The following is a 12,451-nucleotide window of genomic DNA, read 5'->3' as shown; positions in this document are numbered from 1 at the left end:
TACTGCAATAATAACCATTTCTAATGTTTGACTCAAGGCTATACAATTTTGGCAATAGAAAACAATAGATTAAAGCAATCTTTGTACTCCGTTGGTACTCTATTTTGTTAATCCTGAAAGGATGAAAGGCAGAGTTTAGCTCAGCAGGATTTGAATTCAGAATGTAAGGAATCACCATCCATCATTTTGAATCCGAGTTTTGTCCCCTGTTAATGGGGGTGGCCGGATCTACCTCAGTGCCATAGCAACCGCCCTCACACCAGCTTATCTTGCCATCTTGCCTGGTTTGGGCATTCTCCCTTCTGAAGCCAACCCTCCCAATTTCCTCCTCCACTTGTCCCTTCCACATTTTCCTTGGTCTACCTCACTTTCGCTGCCCACTCACCTCAAACTCTAGCACCTTCCTCAGAACTTGCTCCTCATCCCTCCTCAACACATGCCCATACCACCGCACTCCATTCGCTCTTACCAGCCATTCCACTGATTCCTCCAACCCCAGCATTCCCATCAAGTCCTCACTCTTCCTCTTATCAGACAGCCTTATGCCACAGAATGTAAGGAATGATAATTAAATACCACAAGTGCTCTACTGATTCTTTCAAACACCAATAATTTGTTTTTCTAATTCTACTTTATGTGACATAAGGAAGTGCAGGTATGGCTAAGTGGTTAAGAATTTTGCTTCCCAGCCAAGTGGTTAGATTTAGTTCTACTGTGTGGCACTTTGGATACCTTGGGCAAGTGTCTTCTACTATAGTCCTGGCCTACAAAAGCCTTGGGAGTGGATTTTGTAGATGAAAACTTAAAGAAGTTCATCATATGTGTGTGTGTGTATGTATATGTGAGCATTTGTTTCTGTCACCTTGTCTTAATCCATTAGCATTTAAACTGACCATATCTGGCCCAAATATTCTACTTGTTTTATGTTCAAATTGGCCAGATCCAGCCTCTCACACTTTCCTGATAATGTTTTTCTTAAAATAAACAATCACTAATTTAAAACAAGGTGAATAAATAAGCATTTCATTGGACAGAATAATCTGAATGCTAAAGGGTTAATATTGTGCTTTGTGAAGAAATGGTCACACAAGTGGTGTCATTCATTCCCGACCTTCTGTGAAAAATATGTCTAGCTGTGGAAAAATTTTACTTTGCTCGGAAATCTCTGAAGGCTAGTGACAGGAGGAGCATCCAGCTGTAGAAATTCTGCCTCAACAAATTTCATCTAACCTATACAAGCATGGAAAAGTGGATGTTAAAACAATGATGTTGATAAGGAGGTGAAGAAATTCAGTTCCTAGTTAAGTGGTGATGTAGTAGTAGGTTCTACAGTATGTTTGGTGATATGGTTGGTGTTGTAGTGTTTGTGGTAATGCAGTAGGTGTTTTGGTGTAGCTGATGGTATGATGTCTATAGAGATGTGGTGGTGTGTGCTACAGTGCCTATAATGATGTTGAGGTAGCCACTGTGGAGTTCTCATTGGAATTGTTTTGCTTATTGTTGTAATATAACCAGGAAAAACATGAACGTCACATGATTACATATCTCCACCCCTGTAAATACAAAGATATATTTTTTTTACCACAAAATATTATAATTTATAATATTGAGAAAACATTTATATATTTAACCTTTTTAATACTAACCTGCCTAAGACTGTTTCTGGTACTATGATACAAACTTGCTATTTTAAAGTGATTTAATTCAAATTAAAACCTTCCTTCAAAATTTCATGTTGATTTATCTTTTGAACACCAGCTTAATAATGATAAAGTTTTTTTACTAAGTTCTTTGTTATTTTAAAAAATAATTGAAACAGGCAGTTTATTCCAACAAAAATATAGTAATGAAAAAATTAAAGCGATCTAAATGCAAACCAGCCATCAAAATTTCATGATAATTTATATTCAAAACACAGAGTTAATAATGATAAAGTTATTTTCACTAAATTTTTCAGTGATTTCGAAATAATCTGAAACAATGACAGTATATTTCAACAGAAACATGGTAATAAAAAGGATAATTAGTTACTTTTTATGAATGTTTTTTGACCTGAGATTTCGTTAAACTCTCTTAAAATTTTCTTTTGACTATTGTTCTTGGATTAAAAGTATTAATGTTTCTTGTTCTGCTGTTTTTTTTGTTTTTTTTTCAGATCCAATATATTGATCTTCATGATCGATTTTTTGGGGACATTCTGACTTGTGAAATCATATTAAAGTTGATTGAATGGGTTCATCCAAATTTTGGCTTTGGATGGGTATTACAGGTATGTTAAACTATACATTTGCTTTGCTATATGGGTGCAAGATGGTTGTGCGGTTAAGTAGTTTGTTTACCAATCGTGTAGGTTTGGGTTCAGTCCTACTACAGGCAACTTGGGCAAGTGTCTTCTGCTATAACCCCAGGTTAACTAAAATCTTGTGTGTGGATTTGGTAGACAGAAACTAAAAGAAGCATATTTGTGTGTGTACACAGATATGTACATAAATACATATACATATGTGTATGTATATGTACATGCCTCATTGCCTCAACATATTCATCCAGCTCATTCAAGTATAGAAAAATGGATGTAAAATGAACAAAGAAATGATTGATATTGTCTTACAGTATGTTGTCGGTATCATGTAACTGGCACCTGTGCTGGTGGCATGTAAAAAGCACCTTTGGAACATTGGGCCTCACAGAGGCAATGTGGCTGATGCCAGTGTTGTGTAACTAGCACCTGTGCCTGTGGTATGTAAAAAGCACTTTTCGAGTGTTAGGCTTCATGGAGGCAATGACAAATGACCAAGGCCTTTGGCAATATGCTGTGCTTGAGAAGAAAACCCATCAAGCCAAGTGAAACCATAACTGTGGCCTCTGCCAGTGCAGCATAATCTGCCCACTTAAGAGTACCCTTCAATAATTGGGCAATAAACTGCACTTGCGAAGACCTGTTAAGGCAAGTGAAATTGTTGTCAAGGCCGATGACAGTACTGCCTGATTGGCACCTGTGCCAGTAGCATGTTAAAAGCACCATTCGAGCATGATTGTTGCCAGTGCCACCTGACTGGCTCCTGTGCTGGTGGCACATAAAAAGCACCATTTGAGCATGATCTTTGCCAGTGTTGCCTGACTGGCTCCTGTACCAGTGGCACGTAAAAAACATCATTCGAGCATGGTCGTTGCCAGTCCCGCCTGACTGGCTCCTGTGCAGCTGGCATGTAAAAAGCATCATTTGAGCGCGGTCGATGCTGTAAAGACAGACAAAATACCACTAAGCATTTCACCTAATGTTTCTTCCAGCTTGCCACCTTATATTACAACTCAGGCTGCATTAACAGCAGTCTTATATTAAATAGTACATGGTCAAGGATTTTTAGTTTAAATCATTAATTTTTTTTTGTATATCAAACCTGTCTGTTTATGTGTATTTTTATCTTTTAATCTCCCCCACCACCAACAATAACAACAAATTTGTACACCTGTAAATTTTAGTTATTGGCTCTCAAACCCTGCTTATTGTTTGCATGTTGGACCTTACCATTTGGCAATCAATAAATTTAAAATTTTCAGATTTGTAAATTTACTGTTACTAGGTACTGCTGTCTCCTCTTCCCACCACCTCCTCCTGGCCTGCAGGACTACTCTCTTCTTTCTTTCGTTCCAAAATTTAATTAAAAAAAAAAATTTCTTTTTGATTCTGTAGGAGTTGAAATCTACTTTGGCTGAAGAACTTGACTTCATAAATGAAGCTCGGAATGGTGAAAAATGTGCTGAAGATCTCAAACATCTAAAGTATGTGCATGTACCAGTGATTGATTGGAGTTCAACCAGCAAGGTTTGATTTTTTTTCTTTCATGACAAGGAGACACAAACATGTGTAATGCACATACACACACACACACAACAACACACATACATGCATCAAAAGAATCAGTGGTTAAGCCTTTTACTGCAGAAACTAGATACGTGGGAGTGCTGAAAAGTTCCTGGCTTTGGGTAAAATAAAAATACAGAAGGATCAGTTAATTATGATTTTATTCAACATATTCCCCTCTCAGATTCACAGCTTATTACAGCAGTCCTTCAGTTTTTCTAAGTTCTGTAAAAGAACTCGGAAGGTTTGGCCTCCAACCAGGCCTTTCGTGATACCCTTAAAGCCAGGATCTATTCTAAATTACATTACCCTTAACAACAGCAGTTTTATATACCAATTTGTCTTTTGTTGTGGAATGTTGTTTTGAAACTATTTTCTGTTGAGATATTTGAAGCTTATTGGAGACAGTGTGACTTGCAGAAAAGACCAGTTCTTTTCTTTGCTAGATATTTAACATAATTAATGAAAAATAAATAACCATGAAATTTAATTTCAGAGTGAAAGGATTAAGCAATACAATCTAATTTTGTTGTTTTCTCCTCCTCTATCTAGAGAGTTCTAACTACAGAGTTCATTGATGGATGTAAGATAACTGATATTGAAAGAATACAAGAAATGGGACTTTTTCCAAAGGATGTATGTAATTTTATTATTTTTAGTTTGATTATTTTTCTTTATGTTTTAGTTTCTCTTTTTCTTGAAAATTATGGATTAAACCAAGGTTTTAATGTAAATGATATTGAATAATATAAGCATAAATTGGATTGGATTTCCTATGTTCAGTTTACTGCAGGATGAAGGCCTCAACATGTTCTCTCAACCAACCATGGTCTGATGTGGAGGCTGTGAATTTGAGCTTGAGATCATAATAATTTGATATATATATATATATCAATGATTGACAAAAGAACAGGTGTTGTGTAAATGTTTCCATCAGTTTACAGTTGTTTCTGATATAAGATGCATTGCACTCAGAGGTGAGTGCTCATGCAGCATCTTATAGCTTCCTCAGAGCCATTTAATTGAAGTGTGTGTTTATTGCGGAAAGCATTTAAACACAGAGTTGGTTACATGTAGAATCATATATAATATTATACAGTTTGAGGCTGAATAAACCTGCCCAGAGACTATGCTAGTGGTACTAATATATTACAATAGTGCATTTAATCATATATATATATATATATAGGCGTAAGGGGAGTGAGGTGCTTATAGGTGCAGGTATGGCTGTTTGGTTAAAAAACTTTGTTTCCCAACCATATGGTTTTGGGTTTAGCCCTACTGTATGCCTTCCACTATAGTTCCAGGCTGGCCAAAGCATTGTGCATGGATCTGGTAGACAGAAGCTGAAACAAGCCTCTCTCTCTCCCTCTCACACACACACACACACATATATGTATGTATATGTGTCCCCCTGTTATTACTTTAGTCTCTCAACACCCAACACAAAGCCACCTCTCTCAATCCTGCACCCAATCTCAGTCGAGGAGTTTTGGTAACTTCATTAGTGCTTGTTTCATGGAAAAAGCACTCAGTACACTTTGTAATGTAGTTGGAATTAGGAAGGGCATCCAGCCACAGAAACCATATTAAAGCAGATACTAGAGCTCACTGCAGTACTCTGGCTTATCAGATCCTGTTGAACCTCCTAGCCCTTGCCAACATGGAAGATGGATGTTAAAGGATAATGATGATGATAAATTGCACTTTAATCTTTAATCTGAATTATGTGTTTAGATATTTGAAAAGACAATTGTCACAGCATCTCACTGTATGTTTAATTATTACCTGTTAATAAAATTTCAGATCAATCGAAAGCTCATTAACTGCTTCTCCGATCAGATATTCCGCAGTGGTTTTGTGCATGGGGATCCTCATCCAGGAAACGGTAAGAGCGAACTGGGAATTTATGACTGTCTGTCTGTCTATCATCATCATCATCATCATCATCATCATCATCATCATCATCACCACTGTTATCATTATCATCACTAGCACCACCACCATCACTCGTTGCCATCATCCCCACCACCACCACCACCACCACCACCATTGACTTAATAAAACATTCCCACAGTGAATTATTAAGCACTTTGAAGAAACTAGTATTAATGCGAACTATTCTTATAGTTTGAATGGCTTTTAAAATTACAGCAGTAGAGAACAAGAAAGCTAGAGTATATGTCTTAAAGTTTTTAGCTTCATCATTTTAATCTATGTTCAAATGCTGCTTGGTCTACTTGGATGGATAATATAAGTAAATACTTGACATGTCCTGTAGTAGATGCAGCTGAATATAAAACTCTCTTATATGCACATGGTAGTCTAGTACCAATCACTAGCATAGCTAGAGTATGTGCTGCCTGGAGTGGTCCTGCCGTTTGCTGGCCCCCAGATCATACAAAAAACATATTGTCTACAGCAGACCCAAAAGTGTTGCCCCTTTAAAAGTGCTGCCCGGGGCAAACTGCTCCCCTGCCCAGCTATGCTAGTGGTACTAATATATTACAGTAGTGCACTTAATTTTATGTATCTCTGTTCAAATATCATTTGAGAGTAGACACACAAGATTATTTACCAAAGTGTTTCTGGACTAGTTCTGTAGTGTGCCAACAGATGGCAGCACATGGTTGTGTGCACATTGAGAGGTAGCTGTGACCTTCATAAGGCAGTGTGCTGAGTGACATTGCAGTGTTTACTTCACAAGTTGTGAAATTTGAGTTTTTGTGATCACATGTATGCCGTAGTCTGCGATTTTGTCATGGACTGAAAGTTGGAACAAAGAGCCAATGTGAAATTTGGTGTTAAACTTGGGAAGTCTGCTACAGAGACATTGTGCATGCTTCAAAGACAAAGCAGCAGTTGTCACAATGGAATAGCCTTTCATATGCATGACTGAAGAAGGCATGACAGAGCCACACCTCAATCAAAAGCATGCTAATGGATTTTTTTAACATCTGTGGTATTGTGCATCAAGAATTTATCCTCCAGGGCCAGACTGTCAATCGAGATTTCTACTGTGATGTTTTGAAGTGTTTGAGGGAGGACATTCGGTAAAAGCGACCGGATCGGTGGAGTGCAAAGAATTGGATTCTTCATGATGACAATGCCTGTTACCAAGCTCTCCTCACTTGTGAGTTTCTCACCAAAATCAACATGGTATTGCTTCCACACCTGCCCTATTCACAAGATTTAGCACCTACAGACTTCCATCTCTTCCCCAAAATGAAAATACAGCTCAAAGGTCACTGTTTTAACACCGTTGTCAAACTCAAGAGTGAATCACATAAGGTCTTTGACTCACTTACAGAAAACGTCTAGGCCAGATTCCAAAAGTGGCAGGAATGCTGGGACTGGTGTAGTGCTGTGCAAAGTGACTCTTTCGAAGGAGAAGATGATAAAACTTAGGTAAATAAGTTATTTTTTATTAAATATAACTAGTCTGGGAACATTTTGATAGCACCTCAATATATAGAATATAGACATAAGAACTTGAGAATTATTATTATTATTATTATTATTGTGAGGGCATATGGCCTAGTGGTTTGAGTGTTGCACTCCCGATCACAAGATCGTGGTATTTATCAAACTTAATATTTTATTCTGTAAATATTAATTGGCTGTATAAGTCATTAGTGGTTTTTATTAATTAGCTGAACCTTCTTACATTGGTCTATAAATGTTTATTTGCAGTGTTTGTTCGGAAAGGGAAGAAAGGACAGGGAGAACTTGTAATTCTGGATCATGGTCTCTATAATCAGTTAAAAGAGGATGAACGTCTTGCACTTTGTGGGATTTTCAAGGCCATAGTGTTAAAGGATGAAGCTGGCATGCAAGAGTATTCCAGACTTTTGGGAGTCTCAAGTGAGTATATTTCTGAGAATAAATGTTTGCTACTTATCACCTCCCCTTTCTTCCTGAGCCACTTTGATTTCTTATCATCTTCTCCTGAACTAAGGTTCACTGTTGACCATGCCTCCACCCCTGTTTACCATTCACTGTCATCCCTAACCATCTGTCACTCTTGCAGGCTTACTTGTCCACCCTTTCTAATCTTCTGCCACAACAGAGCATCTCTAACTTAAAGCAGGGTTGAATATTTGTTTTTTGCTAGTTTATATTCTTTTTATTTGTATAGTATTCTGTGATGTATACAAGCGTACAGTCATATTCATATTGGTTATGAATGATATCATTGGATCATAGGATACATGTGTTTCTGCATTGTAACACTTCACCTGCTATGAATGCCAAACCAGTCATTTATAGCCCTGTAAGTTGAATAAAATATATTTAACATGTTTATATATACTTGGTTGTGGGGAAACCATTCACTGCAGAAATTATCTCAGAAGAAAATTCTCCTCATAGACAGTATGTGGGAAAACATCATTTGGCTATGAATGATGCTATTAGATCATAAGACAAATGAGTTTCTGCATCGTTGCACTTCAGCTACAAATACCAAATCAGTCGCTTACAGCCCTGTAAGAACAGCTCAGCAAATAGTATATCTGATGGTATGTCCAAAGCTTAGTCAAAGTGGAATAAAGTAACTGGAGGCACACAAAGCGATGTTGAATGAAATATATACACATACGATTGTTTTTAACACCTTTGTGTACACTTAAACATGAAAAGACCTTTCTCTATGAAAGTAGTCTTAGGTGAAAATTCTCTTAATAAACAAGGTGTATAGGAAGACACATTATTGGGCTGTGACTGATGTCATTGCATTGTAATGATATAGTATTTATAATTATATCACAATGAGATGCTTTGATATTTCTTAGTAAAAAAAATAAAAACCAATGTAATTTTTTTTTTAGATCATGCTGTATTCTGTGAGATTCTTGTTCAAAGGCCTGTTGTGAGAAATTCCATTCGCCTTCCAAGCAGGATGACCCCAGAAGACATAGATGAAATGAAAACAAATGTTGTCCATCATTTTGATGAGATTATGCAAGTCTTGAAAGAAATGCCATGTACCTTAATCTTAGTCATCAGGTTTGTCTAAAGAATTAATTTTCTGTTTGTATTTATATTTTTGTTGATTTTTTTTGATATGCCAGGTCTTCCTGGGCCTGCCTCTTCTAGGGTTCCCTCAACCGCTAGGGTGTGGCACTTTTTCACACAGCTATCCTCATCCATTCTCACCACATGTCCATACCAGTGCAATCGTCTCTCTTGCACACCACAACTGATGGTTCTTAGGTTCAACTTTTCTCTCAAGGTACTTACACTCTGTTGGGTATGCACACTGACATTACACATCAATCGGAGCATACTGGCTTCATTCCTTGCGAGCCTACGCATGTCCTCAGCAGTCACAGCCCATGTTTCACTGCCATGAAGCATGGCTGTTTGTACACATGCCTCATACAGTCTGCTTTTTACTCTGAGTGAGAGGCCCCTTGTCACCAGCAGACCCTTTTGCTGAACTGCTACGTTACAAGGGCATGAACATACTTACATTGGTTGTCAAGCAGTGGTAGGGGACAAAACAGGCACAAGGACACACGCGTATATATGACAGGCTTCTATTCAGTATCTGTCTACCAAATCCTCTCACAAGGGTTTGGTTGGCAAGGGTTATAGTAGAAGACACTTGCCCAAGGTGCCACAGAATGGGACTGAACACACAACCATGTGGTTTAGGAAGCAAACATCTTACCACACAGCCACACCTGCACCTTATTATGAAGTTCTTAAAATTTCTTGTGTTTAGTAATAATATATAAGACCACTTCATACTAAGCAAATACTAAGTTGGTTAAATAATGTTCTTCCTTTTAGAAACTTAAACACTATTCGTGCTATTACAAGAAATCTTGGTGACAAAGTTGACCGATACACAATAATGGTCCAAAGGTGAGTATTTGTTTTTTATTTTTTGTTGGTTTTTGTATTCATGGTTTATATATGTATGTGTGTGTGTGTGTGTGTGTATATATATATATATATATATATATATATATATATATATATAAATACACACTCACACACAAACACTTCAATGTATATAGACATAAACACGTATACTTAAATAGATTTACATACATGTATACATACATGCATTCATCCTTTTATACACACACACACACACACACACACACATTAATCAGAGTGTACAGAATCATATATCCATTATGGTCAATCTTACCAATCGTGGTTCAACAGAGTGTTAGGTAACAATCTGATTATGTAACCCTGCACTCATCAGAGGTAGCCGTTATGGAATGAAATATGGGCTTCTTTCAGTTCCTGTTTACTAGATCTACTTGCTCACAATATTCTGGTCAGCCTGAGGCTATAGCAGAACACACTTGAAGCTTTAGACTGAACCTGGAACCAAGTGGTTGCGAAGCAAACCTCTTACCACACAGCCATTCCTGTGCCCACCCCCAAATATGCTTACACATACACACACATATATATAGGTACCAGCTTACCCATGAATGTACTCCTTAATTCACCTGAAATTACAGTTACCAATCAACTTGTATTTCTCTTAATATCCACATTTAATTAAAACTTTTCTAAAGATCTACCCCAACCATCATTTACCCATCTTCCTCTCCCCCTGTTGCCATTGTTGCTCTCTGAGCAGAGCACTATATTCTACATTACCTCAACTAATGCTCTTTAATTCTGGGTTCAGCACCTGATCCAATAAACTTATGATCAAAGGTGTCCCAGATGTAACCATCCATCGTAGCTTTTTAATTTTTCTTAGAGTACATGTATTAAAGACTAGAGATTAGGAGCCTTCAAACTTTTCTTTTGTTACATTTATTCAAACCCAAGAGAATCCCTCTCAACGCATGGTTATGATGCTCACTCATTACTTCTGCTCATGATCAAAGATGTGCATATTATCAGCCACTAAGCGGACGTTAAATGATGATGAGTTTGTTTTATTTCTCATATTTTAGGTCTGTGTCTGCAATCTGTGATACAAATGAACATACTCTCCTAACCAAGATCAAATCAACATTTCAGCTCTTCATGTTCGAATTATTTATAAGGTAATGAAAAATTTTGTCTTCACAGCCATCTCGTGTAATTTTCTTTGAATTTAGATTTATTTTTATTTATTTCTTGTATCTTCTGTCATATTGAAAATACAGAACATATTTCAAATTATTCTAATTGTATTGAATTTTTTAGTTCATTATTAATTTGTAAAAGAAAATTCATCTAAGTTTGGGTGAGATTTTTAAGGTAAATTAATATCCAGGTTAATAGTTTGCAGGTAAGATGTTAGATATGGAAAAAAAAAAGGCTGTTGGGGGATCTCAAAAGTATTGCAGTTTTGGAGTGAAAGGATTTGGTAAAGTGTTCAGTTCCAGTTAAGTACAGCTAATAATCTTTTCTAGGTACAAGGCCTGAAATTTTGAGAGATGGGGTTATTTGATTACATTGACCCCAATGCTCAACTGGTGCTTATTTTATCAAGCTTGAAAGGATGAAAGGCAAAGCTGACCTTAGCAGAATTTGAACACAGACTGTAAAGCCATAAAAAATGCTGCTAAGCATTTTGCCCAGCATGCTACCAATTCTGCCACCTCCCTGCCTTAATAATAATAATAATAATTTCAAATGTTGACACAAGGCCAGCAATTTTGGGGGACAAGGTAAATTGATTACATTGACCCCGGTGCTCAACTGGTACTCATTTTATCTATTGTGAATGGATGAAAGGCAAAGTTGACCTTGGCAGCATTTGAACTCAATGTTAAGATGGACAAAATGCCACTAAGCATTTTGCTCGGCATGCTAATGATTCTATTGGCTTACTGCCTTAATAACAATAGTAATAATCTTTTCTACTATAAGCCCAAGGCCTGAAATTTTGGGGGCTAGTTGATTACATTGGCTTGAATGCTCAACTGGTACTTATTTCATTGACTCCAAAAAGATAAAAGGCAAAGTCAACTTTGGTGAAATTTGAACTCAGAAAGTAAAGACAGATGAAATTGCTGTTAATCATTTTGTCTGATATGCTAACGTTTCTGCCAGTTTGGTGCCTTAAGCATAACTAATAATAATCCTTTCTACTAAAGGCACAAGGCCTAAAATTTTTGGGGAGGGGACTAGTTGATTACATCAACTTCATTGTTTCACTGGTGTCGATGTAATTGACTAGTCCCCTCCCCAAAAATTTCAGGCCTTGTAGAAAGGATTATTAAGCTGTGCTTAAGACAGCAAACTTAAGTACAACTAATAATAGTAACAATAACAAACTATATTACTTTATCAATCAGTGACCTTCGTTTTCATTTATAGCATTGGAAAACACAAATTTTGATTATCAATTACATTTCTTTAATTAGTAATAATAATTAACGAAGTTTATTACTTTACCAATTCATTTACAGCATTGAAAACCTCAAACTTTGGTTTGCATTCACATATCTCCGATTCCTCTACTTTCTGGGATTGCATCCAGAATATCAGGAACTTACAGAACTTATTAATACTCAAAGAAAAAGGTGAGATTTCAAAGCTTACTCAACAATTCCCTATTTATTAAAGGGTCATTTTTCCTGTAGGATCTCTTCTCTATGATTTGTCAGGATTTCT

The 12,451-nt window shown here is 36.8% G+C and overlaps 1 protein-coding gene across 2 annotated transcripts in view; it reads left to right on the top strand.

The window, feature by feature from the left end:
- LOC106881654 (putative aarF domain-containing protein kinase 5) overlaps positions 1 to 12,451 on the top strand; it is a 29,521-nt gene that overhangs the window by 12,949 nt on the left and 4,121 nt on the right. For both annotated transcript variants that reach the window (XM_014932119.3, XM_089357702.1), the window contains exons 5-13: positions 2,156 to 2,269; positions 3,695 to 3,826; positions 4,418 to 4,501; positions 5,672 to 5,753; positions 7,559 to 7,729; positions 8,695 to 8,872; positions 9,662 to 9,736; positions 10,801 to 10,893; positions 12,247 to 12,360. In XM_014932119.3, the coding sequence (XP_014787605.1) occupies positions 2,156 to 2,269; positions 3,695 to 3,826; positions 4,418 to 4,501; positions 5,672 to 5,753; positions 7,559 to 7,729; positions 8,695 to 8,872; positions 9,662 to 9,736; positions 10,801 to 10,893; positions 12,247 to 12,360 (1,043 nt within the window). The remainder of the gene's footprint in view (positions 1 to 2,155; positions 2,270 to 3,694; positions 3,827 to 4,417; positions 4,502 to 5,671; positions 5,754 to 7,558; positions 7,730 to 8,694; positions 8,873 to 9,661; positions 9,737 to 10,800; positions 10,894 to 12,246; positions 12,361 to 12,451) is intronic.

Source organism: Octopus bimaculoides, chromosome 9 (genome assembly GCF_046866305.1).
Source record: "Octopus bimaculoides isolate indiv1 chromosome 9, ASM4686630v1, whole genome shotgun sequence".
NCBI classification, from domain to species: domain Eukaryota; kingdom Metazoa; phylum Mollusca; class Cephalopoda; order Octopoda; family Octopodidae; genus Octopus; species Octopus bimaculoides.
The sequence above is the reverse complement of the archived record's forward strand: the minus strand, read 5'-3'. Positions and strand labels throughout refer to the sequence as shown.